We start from the raw sequence: 20747 nt of genomic DNA, 5'->3' as shown, positions 1-20747 counted from the left end.
TTAGAAAATTAAAAATTTTTAAGTGTATTCTTTGAAAGAGTACCCAAAACATCACATTTCTAGTAAAAATGAAAGATGGGTAAGCCTCCCTCCAAACATAATCCAGGAAACTTGGGAAGACCTAAATTGATGGAGGACTATGCTTCATTTATGCTTTGGAAGACTCAGTATTGCAAAGATGTCGATTCTGTCAAAATTGGTCACTGTAATCTCAGTTGAAATCCCAGGAGTTTCTGGGTTTTGGGGTTTTTTGTTTTGTTTTGTTTTTTCAAAAAAATTGACCAGCTGATTCAGAAAGCCAAAAATAACCAAAACACTCTTGGAGAGTGTTTGTCATTAAATAATTAAATGTGATTTGGCCAAAGGATGGGGCAGAAGAAAGGCCCAGAAACGTATCTGTGCATATATGCTCACTCAATTTTTTTCCAAGTATTGCTGCAGAGGCAGTTGGATAACCATTAGGAAAAAATAAATCTTGACTACTGCCTCATACCATATGCAAAATATCAATACTAAATGACCTGCAGAGCTAAATGAAACACAACAAAACATTAGCATGAATAGTAAAGTTTAATAAATTGGACTACATAAAAGGTAAAACTTGCACTAATCAAAAGGCCTTATTAAAGTTCAACATACACATACTCTATGACCTAGAAATTCCACCTCAGATACACACCCAGAAATGTGCACTCACGGGCACCAAAAGATACATATGATGGTAGAACATAGACACAAATTATGGTGCATTCACACATATGGTGCAGCCACAACAAGGAATGAACTAAAGCTATAGATGACAAAATGGTTGAGCATTAAAAACAATATTGATGAAAAGAAGCCAAATGCAAAATAATATAGACTGTATGATTCTATTTATATGAAGTTCAAAAGCAGGCAAAACTTGACTATAGTGCTGCCAGTCAGCATAACGGTTACACTTTGAAGAGGACAAAGAAAGTAAGAATTGGAAAGCGATATGGGGGAACAGGAGAAGCTTTGGAGTAATGATAATGTTATATATATATTTTTTTACCTGGATGGTGGTTGCATGGATATTCACTGTTTGACAAATCATTGAACTCTATGTTTATATTTTTAATATTTCCATATTTGTGTTATTCATCACACAGAAACACGTGTATTTTAGATTTATTCATAAATATTTTATAGTTTTGATATTTTTGTGAATAGGGTCTTTGGTTTTTCCACTCATTCATTTATTCAACCATTTATTTAAGCATTTCCCTGTGTCAGATACTGGTTTAAGTACAGAGAAACAACAATGAATAAGATGTAAAACAGCACTTCTCTCATCAGATTGACATTCTACTGGGGAGATGCAGATTATGAATAAACAAATGAATGAATAATGAGAAAATCTCAAATAGAACTAAATGCAATGAATTAACCAAAATGTTGAACTTTCAAGTAGCTATTGCTGGTGTATAAGGCGGCTTTTTTTTGTTTGTTTTAAATTTTGGGTAACTAGCTAACTAACTATCTTGGAGAACTTCCTTACTTGGTAAACTATCGGTTAACTCACTTGGAATCTTTTAGAAAGAAGACATACAAGTGACTAGCAAACATATGAAAAAATGTTGATCATCATTAGCCATCAGGGAAATTCAAATTAAAACCACATTGAGATACCACCTATAGCAGTTAGAATGGCAAAGATTAACAAGGTAGGAAACAACAAATGTTGGAGAGGATGTGGAGAAAGGGGAACCCTCTTACACTGTTTGTGGGAATGCAAGTTGGTGCAGCCACTTTAGAAAACAGTGTGGACTCCCTTAAAAAATTAAAAATAGAGCTACAGTATGACCCAGCAATTGCACTACTGGGTATTTACCCCAAAGATATAGATGTAGTGAAAAGAAGGGCCATATGTACCCCAATGTTCATAGCAGCAATGTCCACAATAGCCAAACTGTGGAAAGAGCCAAGATGCCCTTCAACAGACCAATGGATAAAGAAGACATGGTCCCTATAGATGTATATATAAGGAAGATATGGTCCATATATACAATGGAATATTACTTAGCCATCAGAAAGGATGAATACCCAACTTTTGCATCAACATGGCTGGGACTGGAGGAGATTATGCTGAGTGAACTAAGTCAAGCAGAGAAAGTCAATTATCATATGGTTTCACTTACTTGTGGAACATAAGGTATAACATAGAGGATATTAGGAGAAGGAAAAGAAAAGTGAATTGGGGAAAATTGGAGGGAAAGATGAACCATGAGAGACTGTGGACTCTAGAAACAAACTGGGGGGTTTTGGAGGGGAAGGGGCTTGGGGGTTAGGTGAGCCTGGTGGTGGGTATTAAGGAGGGCATGTTTTGCATGGAGCACTGGGGGTTGTACATAAACAATGAATCTTGGAACACTGCATCAAAAACTAATGATGTATTTTATGGTGACTAACATAACGCAATAAAAAAGATGATCATTAAATCTCTGCATAATGAGTTAGTCTCCTTTATCAATATTTGTTCTTCTGGTGGAACTGTTCCATCAAGTTTAATGGAAGCCACCTGATTTCAAATATTGGCACACGTAGTTCAAATCTACAGGCATAATAGTAAGGCACCATTTGTTTTACAAGCTGTACTTTACTATTCCAACAGAAGAGGGTACTCTTGAACCAAGAAACATTGCCTTCCTAAAGTAATGTCATTTTAGTCCTTTTTAGCCTCCAAATTCTATACATTTCAGAATGAACAGAAAAAGTTGTCCAACAAACATGCAAAACTACTATAAGAAGAAAATAGTGAAAATCAAAACTTTTCAGTTCATAAAAATGTTCCCCAAAGAATCAACCATGAGCCAAAAAAAAAAAAAAAAGCTACAACATTTTACCTTATGAGTTAAATACCACTTAAAAAGCACTGTGGGGACACCTGGGTGGCTCAGGCAGTTAAGCATCTGCTCATGATTTCAGCTCAGGTGATGATCTCAGGGTTGTGAGATCAAGCCACTCTGTGCCTAGCAGAATCTCTTTCTCTCTCTCTGTCTCAAATAAATAAATAAAATCATTTTTAAAAATGTGAACACAAAGAATGCTTCAAATCATAATTGCAAAAAATTAGAATGGAAATGAACAACAACAACAAAAAGAAATATGTGTCATGATTATATTTGTTCATTACTGTTTGGGGCTTTGATTAAATTTTCATCTGGTGTTATTGTTACTATTCTTACTTTTCTTCTGTTAATGCTTCTTGGGTATTTCTCTTATATCGTTACTCTAATACTCATATTTTTGTTATTGTGTCCTATTAATAGTGTATAAATAAATCTTTGTCTTTTTAATTCAGTGGTCTTGTGATTGTGGAATTTAACTTACCCACATCTCTAAGACCTTAGACTTATTGCCACCTTATTTTACATTATGTATACACTATGCCTTCTTGTTTCTTGTCTTATTGATCATATTTCTTTGAATTGATCAGTATTTTTCATTCTTTTTTCCCTAATGTTTCAGCAATTGTGCATTCTATCTCAACTCTCCAACTGGTTAACCTTTGGTTTAACACAAATATTAAACATAAATTTCTATTAATGTCTGAAGTCAATCACTCTTCACTCTTCAATCCCACCGTCTCCTACTTCTCATGTTGAGATCATGTGAATCCTCATTTTTTAATAATTAATACTAATTTAAACTTAAGTCACATTTTACTCTTTTTTTCTTTTTTGGCATCACAGTTATGCATGGCTCACTTTTTCCTCTCCAATTCATCTTTTAAGGCTTTTTTGTAGTAGAGCTTGCTTCAGGTTAAAGTCTACAGATAGTCAACTAAGAGCCCTTGTTCACGCATTTTTTTTTTTAAGATTTTATTTATTTGACAGAGAGAGATCACAAGTGGGCAGAGAGGCAGAGAGAGAGAGAGAGAGGAGGAAGCAGGCTCCCCGCAGAGTAGAGAGCCTGATGCGGGGCCCAATCCCAGGACCCTGAGATCACGACCCGAGCCCAAGGCAGAGGCTCAACCCACTGAGCCACCCAGGTGCCCCCCTTGTTCACGCATTTTGCTATCACCAGTGACTAATAGTTTATATAGGTACATACTTCAGTTAGATTTCCTTGGAGTTCTCTTGGAACTCCAAAATATTGCCCTGTGTCGTCTTGTAGGGCCAAAGAGAAACCTAAACTCAATCTGATTCTCATTCCATTTTATGAATTCTACTTCTCTTGTCTCACAAAGCTCTTAGAATACTGCCCTCTTTCCCTGATCTTCAATAATTTAGCCACAGTGTGGAAGTGCAGGTTCTCAATGGTCCCTTTCAATCGGCATGAGTTTTTTTCAATTCTCTGTATTTTTCTTTTATCTTTGAGTAGTTCCTCCCTTCAGCTCTGTTCCTGAAATGCTCACTGATGAATGTTGGAGCTGCTTTCACTACCTAGCATGGCTCTTAACATACTTAAGTACCTTCTATCTCTTTATCTGTCTCTTCTACTTGTAGAATTTCGAGGTTCCTTCTTCCAGCTGTCTCTTTGGCTGTGTTCATTCTGCTATTCAGTCCACTTACTGATCTTTTATAATAATTAAGCTTATTTCCAAGAATTCTAAATGAGTATCTTAACTTCACTTTATATGTCTTAAGGTATTTTATCTAATCTATTAACTCTGTTGAGGTTGATGTCTTGCTTTCATGTGGTTATTTCCTTCAGACATTTGCTAATCTATGTCATACACTTATCTCTGTCTTTGAGTTTCCCCGTTAGACTGTCCATGAATGCTGTTTCGCAGTTACCCCTGCCTGTGTTAGCAATTTAGGAGTGGAAGGTTCTGTATGTGCTCCTGGCAAGGATCCTAGCAGCTTGTACCCCTTGAGTGGGAATTGTCCTCCTCTGTAACTGTAGCGGTCACCTGGGGGACATGGTGATGCATCTGTGACTCAAGTGGACCTGCTTACAGCCAGGGGACAAAGACCTCTGCCACTCAGTTGCTTGGCACAGGGCCAGGGCAGGAAGACTCACACCTGCCAGGTGACTCCTACTTAAGAACTTGAACCGGGCATCATGATGATTGCGCACCCCATACTCCTTCTGCCCCCCTGAATTTTCCACCTCAAAGCTCAAAGCACACTGGAACCTAAAACTTTATCTCAGCCCTCAAAGGGCATACTTGCAAAATTTTAAAAATGGAAGTAAATGCCCTCTTATGTTCTTATTTCTATTTGGAAGAATATAAAGGGTAGTGGTTAGAAATCTACTGTATATTATCTAGCCAGACTGCCAAGTTCAAACTCTAGTCCAATCATCTGTGACCTGGGTGATCTTATGCCTCAGTTTCCTTATCTGTTAACTATGATAACCCACTATGATCTGTTAACTAATGATAACCCACCTCTGAGGAAGATTGAGAGGGTTAAAGGGGCTAACACATATAAAGGTTTTTGATCAATACCAGTATGTGTAAGTACTCAACAAATTTCAAGAACTATTACTGTTCCAGTTCAGGGATTTCATGACTGTAGTCTTCTGGATATTGAAACTCACCCTATGCCTAGACCAAACATTAAAAAAAAAAAAATAGGGCCAAAAGGAAGAGTCACAACTGCCAACAATTTGGGGACATAATTAGAACTTAAAATTAAGAATTTCTCTTCTTACTTTGGCTGTCAGTTGAAATCATATTTTTACTAGATGTATTTCTTTACCTTTGGAGAATACGACTGCATTGGATTTTGCTCAAAGCAACATGAATTCAATTTCAATTCCTCTGGTAGTTATAGCATGGTGCCAGGTGCTGGAGATTAAACACACCATGGTCACCTGTGCAGAAATACAGCTAGGAAGGATTTTCTGTTGCATTTACAACTTGACTGAACAGGAAATTCTTTAATCCTGTATTTTTCTCTCAAACCTGTAGGCTAGGTTTTAAACCTAGAAATTTAACACAACATGAATTTTTGAGGAGCCTCTGATTATTTATCCTTCATAAGTGAACGTGTTCTTTTTTGCCCAAATGTTAACAGAATTATTTTCTCAGCCTTTTATTTTTACAGTTTCTTAGCAAGTCTATTTTTGCTTACTTTTCTTGGAAATCAATCCATGTAATCAGGTGACTATCCAAGGTAAGAAAGTTTTCTTTAATTGTGTCTTGATTATTAATTTCATGCCAATTAATATGCTTGCTTTCTCAGAAACACCTAACTCTTAGGTTTATTCTCTGTTCTCTGTAGCCATGAATTTCCCTTTTATTATTTCCTATATATTCTAAAACAAACACTGAAATACACCCTATTCATCACTAATTAAATTTTCCAGTACATCAGTTTTGCTTCTTTACTGCCTCTAAATTCTATTTAAATTCTGCTACTGTATTTTTAGTTCCCTGGCAGTCTTTTTATATTTCATCCAGTTTTTTCACACCTTGTCACAATTTATCTACCGTTTATCTTCATAGATTTCTTCTCCAATTCCACAAATGTCCTTCCTTCTTCAAACCTGTCAATCATCCCAAAAAGTTTTCTAAAGTTCTCTTCAAGTTCTTGCCACAAGTCATTTTCTGAAGCTTCAGATCATTTTTTTTTTTTTTTTTTTGGTCTATATCATGATGTATTCATTCCTTACTGGGCACAAACTTTTTTAAAAGCTCTATATGTTCTTCTCATTTACATAACCTCAGACCTGGGATGATCTATTCAAAACCTATATGTGTCAACAAAAGGTTGGTGGGTTTCCACCAGATCCCCTGTTGTGCATTTGGTTGCTTCTCAAGCCCTTTCACCCAACCGTGGCTAAAACATTATTTGATGCATATGATGGATGACATAATTTAGAAGGGAAACAGTGTATGAGAATATGGGAATTTTTTAATTAAATTTTAAGCATATAGAATACATTGGTAGGAGGTGTGTCTCTTAAATAAAATCTTGTGTTTTATATATTGAGTTTAAAAAAAAAGAATAACACAGTAGATTTGGAAAAACAAGAACACAACACAAGTAATGTGAGTGAAGAACACGTCTGATGTTGGCATTCAACTACGGAGCAAGGAAACCCAATGAGACACCGCACAGTTTCCTCACCCATCATCCCAATCATAGGGCCTCCACCTAAGGTTAATGATACTGTAATAATAAAAAAAAAAAAAAGGCCACACATCCAAATGCAAAAGATAAACAGCAATCAAGGATGAAGCAACATGTATCTTGGCTTGCTCCAGCTCAAGAAGAAGCTGGGGAGGAGTCTGAGGGGGAAAGATGCATGAGGTAATGTATGAAATCATAAGGAGGGTTGAAGTCAAAATAAAATAGAATGTACAAATCCTGTGACCTGGAGAGCACTAGAGAGCCTATTGAGTATGAAACGTTAGTGGTTCTCTTCCCAGAATGCTTGTACTCAAAATGAATCAGTTATTTTGGAATCTATATTGCCTCATTTGTCTTACCTGTCAACCTTGCTGGGTGGAGGGAATCATGAATTAGAAACGGAGGAGCTCACTTCCCAGATTTGAATGCTCTGGCTGATTTTCTAGCACTTACAGAACATGCACGGACTTGCATGTTCTCTGTGTCTCTGGCTGCCATATTAAAAGGTCAGTCTCACTGGCACAAGAATGAAGAGAAAAGAACTCCTAAATTTGAGCATAATTCCCAGTTTCTCATAGGCTTCCATATACTGATTCCACAGAACTAAGTTAGAATCCTCTCTTCCCTGTATGGTCAGACTCTCTGACACTTCAAAGACAGGGGACAAATGAAGTATACAAACCCAACAACATTGCAACCAGCATTCTTTCTGTCTTTGTCCCACCAAAAATACTCTCCTTGTGAAGTCTAAACTGCCCAAGGTAGAAAATGCCAATATCCTCTCTTCACTTTCCTGTGCGTTGTATTGGAGGAGTATCAATCAGTCTTCAAATGGCGGCAAAAAGGAAAAAAAAAAAAATGACAAGAAAGACAGAGGCTGAGACCACAGCAAGGACAAAGGAGAGAAGTAGCTGTCTGGAATTTAAGCTGGCAAGGCTCTTATGTTTCTGAACCCCAGTGAAGCCAGTAATGGGAGGGAACAAAGCTGACTGACACAGGGCTGGCACTATACAGGGAACCACTTGTTGAGGTTTTCCTTCCAACTCTTAGCTTATAGTCAGTAGAAATGTCTTCCAAGTTTGATGATCCACTGGATATCACTCCTAGATTTTAGAATCATTGCAAGCTTTCATCTTTTGTGTATGCCTTCATATATAATTATGGTAGAAAGTTAAGAAAGATTTTCTGGCACAAGATACATCTTTCCAACATAATTGAGATGAATGATTAGTTTTATAGAGTATGTATTTCTATATTTGGGGATGAAAAAAATTAAAGCTAGGTTTAGGTCACTAAAAAAGTCAGTTGGCACATAAAATAATGTTACCATTTTAACTGACAGAAGTGTTTTATTTACTAAGAAGAAACATTTTAATCAATTGAAGATTAGTAAGTTTACTGGTTCACAGAATCTCACTCTCACTCTCATTTTTATAAGGAGATACACTTTCCCTTTGTGATTAAAATTCTGAGAGAGCCCAATACAATGAGAAGATGTGTTTATCAAGGAAAAGAATAAGAACATAGTGATGCCGGACAATGCCATACCTTCACAAAGGTCATAGTTATTGAGTTCAATATCCAACAGCAATGACAGGTCAGGCATGGAATCTTCAAAATGTTAGCCCCAAAAAGAACCACAGAAGTGACTACATATTTTATTATCTGACATAAATTTGACCCATGGGACATGCCTTCTGTGGAAAGGACTTGGGAGAGCCACCTCAAGCTGTCTCACATTATCAAGGAGAAATTTTTTATACCACAAACAACCTTTGACAATGAGGAGCCTGTGTGAGGAACATGGAACTTGTCCTTCACAGCACAAAGAAATCATTAATATAGAGGCAAATGGGGGGACGGGGGCCAGCATGACTTAACCAGCTGAACTTAACCTACCTTCTCTTGCAAAAACCGCCACAGCCACCCTTAACCAACATGGTGGCAACTGGGAGGAGGATGCTCATAGGGCAGGGCAGGGCAGGGAAATGGGGCCACGGCCAGGACCAGAAATTCACCTTGACAGAATGATTCTCCACTTCCTTGAGTTAGGCATTGGTAATAGTCATTCCAGAGCGTTCAGCTAAGGCAGAGATCAAGAATTCAGACAGACGTATCAGAGAACGAAAGTCCCAGTTCTAGAGTCTTAAACACTTGGGCATCTGGCTTTCAGTAGACTAGAGATTGATATGAAGCCAACAGCCTTCTTGACATAGATTTCCACATGAATCATGCCCAGACCCAGGCCAGCTCTCAGGACGTGACCCAGCATAAGGCCTCCAGGAGGAGATAGGTCCATGTGGCAGACTCCTGACTGAGGGGGTTAGGGAGCCAGCAGTCTACAGGGGGGGGGCAGCGCTCCCCTCCCCCACCTAACATGTTGGGTATTTAAGAGTAACTACAGAGGCGAATTCTCTGAGGAAGGGGTGAAAAGACACAGAGGATCATGCTTCATGATGATGGCCAAGGAGACTCAATAAGGAAAGCTGAGACTAATTTTTAAATCCACTGCCGCTCCCCTAGGTCAATGTCAGATTCCAAAACATGTCCTGACCTCTGCAGAACGAGTGCTGGTCAGGGCAGGCTTCTGTCCTTGAGCTCTCACTTAAATCCACCCCTGATGTGAGCATCTTACAGGGCATCTTCCATGCAGTAGAAGAAGATGGGAGAGAAAGAGGCAGGGCGTCTTGGCCAGCAGTGACCCCTGGTTTTAACTACCATAGAAATAGAGCTGAATTTCCAAAACACATTCCATTTAAACATTTCCTCCTGTTGCCCATGTTAAAGTGGTTTCTGAATTTATCCTCCCCTAGAAGTGGTCTAATGACTTGAACTTCCAGGATTCCTTTATATGGAATTACATTACATTACATTACACTGACCTTCAAGGTCACAGAGGGTGAATTATATGCTTGAAAGCTTAACGTGGTGAAAGGTTAGGGAGGGAGCCAGAGACTTTGGTATTAATGGACGTAGATGAAAGTCAGCTACAGGGTGAGAAAAGGATCAGGACGAGCTCAGGCCAGTGGCAGGAGGAAGGGGGCATGGAGCAGTGGCAGAATTCGGTCAGCTTTAGATATCAGCAAGAACGCAAATTCTCACGTTCTTGCCAGCGGGAGACCGTTCTGCCACTTTCTTCCAGCTCCCGGGTTACTAGACAGTGTGCTCCTTTCAGGGAGAGCAGACCCTGCCATAGAATAGAATAGTTTGGGTTTTGTTGTGTCTGATGAAAAAGAGAAAAGGGTGATCGGCAGTAAACGTCACCCAGGAAGGTATGGACCTTCCTGTGCCAACAGCCCCACTGGCAGCAACTGCCTGGGTGCCATTTTCATTCACCTCCACAAAGGTTTTATGGAAAACTTTTGAAAGGTACAAATTGGGACTTGGAGAGATTCCAGTAAGATCAGCCTTCCCTTCCTCAAAGATATCCGTGATGCCCATGTCCTGTAGAATAGAATTGAGATCGTAGCTATCTTCCAGGGTGAACTGCGGGAAGGAGACATCTACTGTTTCTTCTGACATATTCTCTGAGCTGCTCCAGGTCACTATTTTTTCATGAGTAATGTTCCTTTCAAGCTACAAAAGGAAGGAAATAATATTTAAGGTCATATTATGAACCAGCAAAGGATGCCCCAATTACTTCAAAAGGCTTGAGTATATTTCAACAGCCAGTAACAATCTTAAAGATCCTTCCCTAAGCCTCAACCTACTCTGATCTCATTTAAATCCCTCCAAGCAATTTTCTTGAGTCTTTAGAAGTCATAGGACAATTTGAGTTCTGGTATCCTCTGGTGTCTGACAGACTGGTGTCTGGGTGTCAAAGCCCAGCAAAGCTCCGTTGACCAAGTTGAGTGAGCTTGGTCAAGCCTTAACATTCTGAGGTTCAATTCCCTCTTCTATAAAATGGAGATAATACCATTAGGCTCTTGAGGGATTAAACAAAATGATGTATGTAGAGTAATTAACATAGCCAGCACATGATACATTTTGAATCATGGCTATTGTTGTGATTCGCTATCCGGGTATTTCTCTCTTCCTCTGTCTCCATCTCTTCACTGTACAGAACAACACACCACTGAGGCTCCCCAGCCTTCACTGATCCCCAGCTCACAACCACTTTATCCCAGTACCAGATCTCCACCCTGTCAAGGCACTTGCACCCAAAAACAGAGTTCAGCTAACAGCTCCGTTCCATGAGCCATAGCAGAAGAGTCCAAGCAAGAGGCCAGAAGTCAGGCTATTGAGCATTTGCAGCAAGTCTCACATCACTCCATGTCCAGATCACTTGGTCTGGAGAACCACCGCAGAGAGCTGTGAGATGGGAGAAGAAAGCCCTATCTGAGGCTTTTGGCATTTTCTAAACCAATGAGGACGAACTCTCTCATTGAATTCAGATTCTTACATATTCTCTGATATCTCTGATAACTGAGGTGCCATCCTTCCTCAGGCAGGTAGGTGGTTAATAGAGCTGCTCTCCAAAAATTGACAGTGAAGTATTTTGTAGAGACAATGAAGTGAAGACTTACCTCTTCCAGGCCCTTAACATTATCTGCAGAGCAAGAAGGCAGCAGGACGAACATGCTGAGTGCTCCCTTGGTATACCTCATTTCAAGGATCTGTGCCTTCAACTCCTCTATGAAACCGATTCGAAACAGGCCCTTTTGGTTCATCATCTTCACAGTCCTCTTTTCATTCTGCAGTGGACAAGATAGAAAGTCATGGAACAGTCATGGGAAGCTTGTGCACCCCCATGGCCTTCATCTCTCCTGAAAACGGGGCTCCACTAAGATAAAAAGCATCTTCACCAGAAGCTCTGAGCCACACCAGTGACCCAACCCATGAGTCCTCTGGCCACTGATCAGCCAGCCCGTCCTTGCCAACACCTTATTTTCCCTTGGTTTTCATAGGTTCTTCAGCTCCCAAGACAACTCGTTGGTAAACCATCTATCCAGGCTCTCCCTGCAACCTAGCCAAAGGATACATCCCCACCAGCTTTGTACCTTCTGTGTCTGCACCACCCAATCTGTTGGCCTCACCTGATCTCCTGACCCCTTCTTACCTTCGCTGGCCTGGAGCTTTGGTTAAATGATAATTATCTACATATTGAATCACAGTACTTCTTCCATAGGTTTCCATCAGATCAAAGGCCACCACCCCAGACACCTCATGTTTATGAGAGGTCATCAATCGACAGATGAGATGCACAGTGCTTGCAAGAGGAACACAGCTGACAGGTGGTGGGCTGGGATCCCAACCTTCCCTTTTCTCCATTCTACAGTTCGGTGGCTTAGAACATGAGTTTTTGAGATAAATACTCACAGATGTGAATGCTAATGCATGAATTTAGCCATGTAACATAACCTTTGCATTCTTGCCCCTCAACTCCTAAATGGGAATAATAACATCCATTTCCATAATGATATTTCAGGGAACAAGTGAAATAATGAATCGAAAATGCTCAAGGTGGTGCCTGGCACCAAGATGGTCAACGAACTTCCGACACTGATTTTTCTAATAACAAAATATTCTTATTATATTGTATGCTGTAACCCAGAGACCTAAGTTTTAGAGTTGAGTACACATACTTTAAGTCATACTTCTTAGTGGAAATTATGAGAGAAATATCTAGAAAACCACATGCTATAATATCATACCTCATTTAGAGAGAAAGGGGCATCAACTGTGTTTTTAGGGTCAAAATATTTTTCCCATTTGGCCTTGAAGTAAACAGCATTCACCAACACCAGCACCGTTGCACTGTCAATCGCATCCTTGTTGAAGAGTTCCTTGATCTTACCTTAAAAAATGTTTCAGAGAATATCCTGAATGTGAATTGTACCAGAAGTATTCAGGTAGACAGATTTTCCTGAAGGCTGTTTCCCATCCCCAAGGCTAGGGCATGTCTGATTCAAGAACTAACCTAAGAAAATGACGCCACTCACAGTACAGTCCTGGATGTGGTGGAGGCGATGGGGTGTATCGTGGGGGAGACACACTGTCTCTCAACCCCAAGAAGGACCCATTTTAAAGCCTTAAAACTGAGGGAATTTCCTTCCATTCCCTGAGTCACTGTGGTTGGAAATTGCCATGAGACATCCTATGCCATTATTTACTTGTCTTTTTTTTTAATTAAGTTCAATTAGCCAACATATAATACATCATTAGTTTTTGATGTGGTGTTCAATGATTCGTTAGTTCTGAATAATACCCAGTGCTCATCACATCCTGTGCCCTCTTTAAAACCCATCACTAGGTTACCCTCCTCACCTCCATGATTTACCTTTCAAAGTAGACCCTGCCACATGATTATATTATAACCTCCTTGAAAAACAGGACTATTGGGTAAACTTCCTATCTCAAGTGCTCATCACAGCAAACAGTATATGCTTACATATGAACAAAAATGCATATAAATATTCTAGGTCAGGTCGGTAGGGGCTTTCACATGCCTCCTCTCATCCCATCGCATGTCAATTATGAGAAGTTGGTATTGTTTTCCCTTCTTTTTTTTTTAAAGATTTTATTTATTTATTTGACAGAGAGAAATCACAAGTAGATGGAGAGGCAGGCAGAGAGAGAGAGAGAGGGAAGCAGGCTCCCTGCTAAGCAGAGAGCCCGATGCGGGACTTGATCCCAGAACCCTGAGATCATGACCTGAGCTGAAAGCAGCAGCTTAACCCACTGAGCCACCCAGGCACCTCTTGTTTTCCCTTCTTAGAGAGGAATACACCACAGCTAGTGAGAGGTAAGGCCACACAGCCAAAAATCAGCAAGGCTGGCTGAGATCAGTCCTGGGGCCTTCCCACTCTTGGTCCAGCTCTGAGGCCCCTTGCACCATAACACAGCCCTGAGCCAGACTGGAAAATCCCACATGGTCAGGCAATCACCCATTTGCAGTACGCATTCTTCTCCATGCAAAATACCAAACCATTGGTTATCTGAATACATGCCTAGTCCTTAAAGATGACTAGAGCTTTCTACAGCAAGACTTCAACTTAAACTCCATCATAAAAGACTATGTTGACATCACCTACACTTAAAATACTGCCAGAGAGTTAACGAGTGCCTTAGTATACATTTTTTTAGTGAACATGCTTTCTTCTTGGCAACGGAGTGGAACGTTGAAGAAATGGGCATTTTTGCAGCATATGGACCAAGTTCGGAGAAATAATTTTCGAATTTGGGTGCTTCTCCCAGGATAAGGCCAGACAGGGGAGTTCTATATTAAAAAATTATTCCATTTTATGTTGAATTCTAAATTTCACTACTCATCGCTATCTCTAAACCCTTCAACCAGAAAACACCTATGTACCTAGTGAAACGTTGAAAAAAATTGGATTTAATTATTTCCATTTCCTTCTGAATAACTAGATTCTCTTTGCAATGTTTCTACTGACACTTTTTAAAAAATAGAAACAGCTGGGACACGTGGGTGGCTCAGTCACTTAAGCGTCCGCCCTCAGTCCACATCATGATCCCGGGACCCTGGGATTGAGTCCTGCATTGGACTCCTTGTTCAGAGAGGAGCCCGCTTCTTCCTCTGCCTGCCACTCCCCTGCTTGTGTGCGCGCTCTCTCTCTCTGGCAAATAAATAAATGAAATCTTAAAAAACTTGGAAATAGTTAACATCCCACTGGCATGTCCTTGGCTGAACGGATTTCCCCTTTTATGAGGGATCAAAGGAGAAACACAGCATCTAAGCGTGTAACTGTGCACCTGCAAAACGGACTTTGAACACGGCCCATGCATGTGAGTACCTGGTCATGACAGACTTGCAATCTGAGACACCGTCCTTTTAAATGGAAAAGAAGACCAGCCACAATGTGTTTGGTCTTTCTTACCTTGGGACTGAGATTCAACCCAAAAGTTAATCTGTTGTCTGGACTTCTCAGAGTCCTTCCGGAAATCAACACTTTCAATGGTCGTGTGGTAAAATTCAATCACACCATCTAAGTATTCCTGTTAAATTGGAATAAAGAGAGATAATACAGTGAAATCAGATAACTGTGCTAATAGGTATGAGGCAGTCAGGAGAAGTCTAATGAGAGAGATGGTCATTTAAATGGAACGCTCGTGGTCTCTGTCTATCCCCCACTCTTAATTAGCCACAGGCCTTTCATTCATCGTGGTGACAATTCAGGATATAGAATGCTTGTTCACAGGATTTTTGGGTGACTCAGTTGGCTAAACCTTCAATTCTTGGTTTCAGTTCGAGTCCCGCGTCCGTCTCTGCGCTCAGTGCGAAGTCTAATTGAGATTCTTTCCCCTCCCTCTCCTTCTCCCTCTGCACCTCCCCCTGCATGCACTCTCTCTCTCTTTCTTTCTCAAAAATAAATAAATAAAATATTTTTAAAAAAGAAATAAGAATGTCTATTCATGAAGCAGTCTACAGTTACAAGGGCACAAGCTGTTGCTACCAGAAATCCTTGAACGTCCCATTTGTGGAGACCCTATAACATCAGTATGAAGTTACTTGAGAGATTTAGCTACAAAATGCCTCTATTTTTAAGAATTAAAGCCCTACTTAACTTTAACAGTTTCCAGAGCAATGAAAACGTTTTGGAAATTGGGTGATGTTTGCACAACATTGTGAATGTGATCAAGGCTAACAAACTGTTTACTTAAAACTGATTAAAATAGCCAATTTTACATTATATGTTACCACAATTACAGGGTAATATACCCAAATGACTGGCGTGTACAATTTTAATAGGTGAATTGTATGATATATGAATTTATACCTCAATAAAGCCAGTTCAAAAAAAAAAAAAAAGACAACATCTAAAAGCTCATTGTCACTGTTGAGAGAACATACTTCTTTTGGCCAAAGGAGGCTAAGCCCGCCCCCTCACTAAACCAGCCTAACCACCTGCATCACACATTTGCCTATGGTCACACCCCTCATGCCCATTGCTAAGTATGTGGCTCCTTGCAACGGTGAGAGAGGAACCTGATGGGTCTTGCTGTAGGTACACGCTGCTGAGCCACAGGGAGGAGCCAGACGCCCTTTGGCTTCAAACGCAGACTCCTTCTGCTATACCTCGGTGCTGCTGAGTACAATTCTATTGAGGGGTGGCCTCAGGGTGGCATGAAAAGGGATTTTAAAGATGTGCTGGGGGAAGGGCGGGGAGGGACAGGAAGAAGAACGACCAAGTGCATCTACCAGGCACCTTTACTGGGAAAGACGGTCCCAACAGAGAAAGTCATTACCAAACCCACGTGTGCTCCAAAGTTATTAGGGTCACACGACCCCCTTTCACCCACAACAGGCCTCCTAAGCTGCTCAAGTTGAAAACTGGCAGAACCAGGGCAACCAACAGTGTGGGAGAGAAAGAGGTGGGTCCCGGGGAACCCCCAGTCCACGGTACATCACAGTACATGTCAGACAGGATTGTGGTCCAGGTGCCCAGTGAGTAATCCAGCTACTCCCTGATTTTTACAACGTTTGCCATACAATAGTTGTAATCACCAGCCATGCCGAACTCACCGGACAGATCTGGAATTCCTGCTCACCGTAAAGCCTATTGGCAATACTTAGGGTGTAATCAACCCGGATCCTGTCTATCTTGGAGAGAAGCTTCCCGAAGTAGCAACTGAGCAGTCCACTCTCATCACTGGAAGACTCATCCTGACAAAAGAAGAAAGAAAATGGGACCGGATCCGGAGAGCAAAAGGCCACCAGAGCACGTTGTCATTTCGTGTCGTTACCACGAGGGGGAGCAAGCTGAGAAGAAGAAAGGGATGGAGGGCGGGAAGGGGTCCCAGGGGAGGATCATTGCTCCCACTAGGTATCAGGGTCCTCCAGGAACGGTACATCCGGGGACTCAGCAGTGCACACTGTGTTTGAGTTCAGTGTACCTCGTTTTCTTCTATATTCAAAAATACAGAAGAAAAAGACAATCTTCTCTCTACCCTCCTCTTAAACTTTCTAAGGTACAGGGATACATAACCTGGAGAATATCTTTCCCACTCCTGGTATGAGGCAACCAATAAAAGTAATATTTCCCCATGAAATATATAAGGAGAGGTAGAGAAAGAAAGTAAGACCCTCACGGCTGATTCCTGCCCCTTACTGCCCTTCATCCTCCACTGTGCTCCGTCCCGGGGACCTGTGACCCGGAAAAGTAGTTGAGTTCTGGGGCTTTCCTCTAACTGCCTTTATCATGAGTAGAAGATACCAGACCCTACTCTTTAGGAAACTAGCTTACAGCCACCGACATATAAGATACATATTGCCAAACAGAGCGTAACCAGGATGAGCAGTTCACAAGAAGAGGGGCAAGAGTTCATGGTGGCTCACCTGTAGGGTCAGAGGCTCCGTTGTTTCTTTCTGTGCCTCCAGAGGGCTGTCCCCCTGCACTTCCTGCTTTTTGCTTTTCAGACAGGGGTCGGGTTCTTTTCTTTCATTCTGGGAAAATTCATTGAAGTGTAGTACCTGCGTGAGGACAGCGATGGGGTTTCTCAGATGATACGAACTGGGAAATCTGAACAGCTTCAGAACCTTTTTATAGTGTGGCAGGGACAAGGACTCCAGAGTCAACCGTGCAAGGACAGTGCAAAGCATAGCGGATGATCCTTTTGACTTGGTTATGAGGTGGAATGGAAGGGAAGTAAACTGCATACAACCCCCGGGGGTCTGCACTTAAGAATGAATATCCAAAGGGGCACGTGCACCCGAATGTTTATAGCAGCAATGTCCACAATAGCCAAACTATGGAAAGAACCTAGATGTCCATCAACAGATGAATGGATCAAGAAGATGTGGTATATATACACAATGGAATACTATGCAGCCATCAAAAGAAATGAAATCTTGCCATTTGCGACAACATGGATGGAACTAGAGCGTATCATGCTTAGCGAAATAAGTCAAGCAGAGAAAGACAACTATCATATGATCTCCCTGATATGAGGAAGTGGAGGGGGGCTTAAATGGGTAGGAGAAGAATAAATGAAACAAGATGGGATTGGGAGGGAGACAAACCATAAGTGACTCTTAATCTCACAAAACAAACTGAGGGTTGCTGGGGGGAGGGGGTTTGGGAGAAGGGGGTCGGATTATGGACATTGGGGAGGGTATGTGCTTTGGTGAGTGCTGTGAAGTGTGTAAACCTGGTGATTCACAGACCTGTACCCCTGGGGATAAAAATATATGTTTATAAAAAATAAAAAATTTAAAAAAAAAAAAAAAAGAATGAATAACCAAACCAAAAGGACGTCCGGGTCTCCACGAGACACACATGGCTGTGGAGCTGGTCAGACTGTTCGTGTAAAATATTCATTGGATTTGTGAAGACTTAGTATGAAAAAAAAATTAAAATATCTCATTTAAATTGCTTGCTTGACTACATGTTGATATGATATTTGGGGTATATTGGGTTAAATAAAATATACTATTAAAATGAGTCTCACCGATTTTTTTTTTTTTTACTTTCTTGTGGCTGCTAAATTTTTTTAAATCACATGTGGGGTCTGAATTATATTTGTGTTAGCACTGATCTAGAACTTTCAGTCAATGAAGCAACTGAGGGCAGTGAAAGACAAGTCACCCAGAGCATTGCAGGAAAGGTAGGGGACAAAGGCACATCTTGAGTTGCTCGGGACTGTTTTGCTGGGCAAGTGAAACCCAAGTGCTTGGAGAAAGAATCTCTGACACCTGATGGGGAGGATGCCAATGACAGTCTAAAGCTAAGTTCTCCTAATGGGATACTGTTAATAGAAGTAAATTAATAAAGCAGAATAACTCCAAAAACATTCTACCTTAATCCAAGAATTCAACTCCTCCATATTAGGGACAAGAGACAAGTGCCTGCATAACCTCTGTGCTGTGTATGAGATCCAGGGAAGTTATAAGACCAACCTCGGGAGCCTGCAGATTATTTGGGAAGTTGTTCTTGTCACATAAATTCGTTCATTCTACAGATTTGTATTGGAAGCTGCTATTAGCCAAGCATGGTTCTAGGACAAAGTTTCTTGCCATCTGGAGAATTATATTCTAGCCAGGTAGGCACATAGTAATGAGCTACTGTGTGCATTATGTTGGAAGATGGAAAATGCCATGTCAGGGAAAAGTAGGTAGGGTAAGAAGTCATTTTATGGGGTGAAGAGTCAGGATGCAGCATTAGATTGAGAGGTGAAGGAAGGACCGGTTGAGAAGGTAAACTCTGATCAAAGTCCTGAAGGAGAAAGTAAGTTATAGATCAGTTATCTGGGGGGAAAGCCATTAGGCAAAGGGGATGGAGCAAAAGCCCTAAGGCAGGAGTGGGCAAGCCTACCCAGGAACATGGAGGCCAGCATGTTTAGAGGAGTGGGGAGGGGACAGGGTGATAGAGGGAGCCACCTGGTTGATGGGAAGTCAGACACTAGATCTTCATGGGCCACTGTAAGGACTCAGGCTTCTATCATTAGCTAACTTGGAAGTCCAGGTTTTGAAACGATGAGAAATAGGCTCTGCCTGAGGTTTTAAAGGATCTTTCTGGCAGCCAGATAGAGAAGACTGTCAGCGGAAGCAAGGAAGCCCATGAGGAAGTTGCATCCAGGTTAGAAAGGATGGTGGTGGGTCAGACTCAGGGACACAGCGGGAAGCACCTACACCTACGTTCAGGTTGTGTATCAAGAGAAAAGGCTGTTGGAGTTAGATGTGAAGTGAGAGAGAAGTCAAGAAGGACACCAAGATCTTTTCCACTGGATACATAATTGGTGCTACTACATACCTATTTATGGAATGAAAGAACACATAGACACATAAGAAATACTGTTAGTGATATCAGGATGGATAATTATAGAGCAGAAGAGGAACAGATATGCGGGCAAACAGACAGACACACAGAGACAGCGAAGGTGACTGAGAGAAGTTATGAGTCTGGGGAGGCTGAAGAAGTACCGTAAAGGAGGCAGAGGTTTCACTGAGCCTTGAAGAGAGAGCAAGGTGGGATGTAAATGAAAACCCCAGGGCAAATGCATCTCCCCCCAGGCCCCAGGCTCAGTGAGCATCAAGGCTTGCGAAAGAAGGACTAGGGTCTGCCGTTGAGGGTGGACCCAGAGATACCGGAGCCACACCTGGTCGATCTGCTGTGCACTCTCGCTTCTGGCCCCCAGGCGGACCATGCCAAGGGCAGCTGAGAGGCTTAGAGGACAGAAGAAGATGTTTTTATGAGGATCATCTTTGCTTATCTCCTGGAAAAGATCAAAGCAAAATTTGGTGTTGGCTGCCACGAGAGAGTCCATCCTGAAATTGATGACAGCCTAAAACCGAACACAAAACAAAACAGAGAAAACATTATGGTCAGAAGGAGATAAATAAACAGTTTTTATTTTAAACACATGAGATATAATCATATATAATGATTCCACGTGTTATTAAAAACTCAAAAACTAAGGTCATCATCATCTTGGTATATAGATATTGATGTCCATATTGATACTGATACAGACAGAGGTCTATTTTTATTTAGTGATATGATTTAGTTCCCTAAAGCTGCTGTAACAAATTACCACAAACTGGGTGGCTTAAACAAAAAGAATTTATTCTCCTTCAGTTTTGGAGACCAGATGTCCAAAATCAAGGTATTGGCAGGATTGGTTCATTCTGGGGCCTGTCAAGGAGAATCTGCTTCTTGCCTCTCTCTCAGCTTCTGGTGGTTTCCAGCAACTGTTGACATTCCTTGGTTTAGAGAGGCACCATAAGTCTCTGCCTCC

At 41.1% G+C, this 20747-nt stretch overlaps 1 protein-coding gene across 1 annotated transcript; it reads right to left on the bottom strand.

Moving 5' to 3' along the window:
- Nucleotides 1–6818: 6818 nt before the first annotated feature.
- SERPINB12 (serpin family B member 12) lies at nt 6819–20290 on the bottom strand. The gene is made up of 7 exons (XM_004745598.2): nt 20109–20290; nt 17350–17484; nt 16537–16677; nt 14891–15008; nt 12704–12846; nt 11576–11743; nt 6819–10625 (listed from the first exon to the last, which is right to left on the bottom strand). The coding sequence occupies exons 1-7, from the start codon at nt 20274–20276 to the stop codon at nt 10221–10223; spliced, it is 1278 nt and encodes a 425-aa protein (XP_004745655.1). The 5' UTR covers nt 20277–20290; the 3' UTR covers nt 6819–10220.
- Between the last annotated feature and the right edge of the window lie 457 nt (nt 20291–20747).

Source organism: Mustela putorius, unplaced genomic scaffold (genome assembly GCF_011764305.1).
Source record: "Mustela putorius furo isolate JIRA1106 unplaced genomic scaffold, ASM1176430v1.1 tig00003858_pilon_pilon_pilon, whole genome shotgun sequence".
Taxonomy (NCBI): domain Eukaryota; kingdom Metazoa; phylum Chordata; class Mammalia; order Carnivora; family Mustelidae; genus Mustela; species Mustela putorius.
Note: the sequence above shows the minus strand (reverse complement) of the source record. Positions and strands in the feature narration are given on the sequence as shown.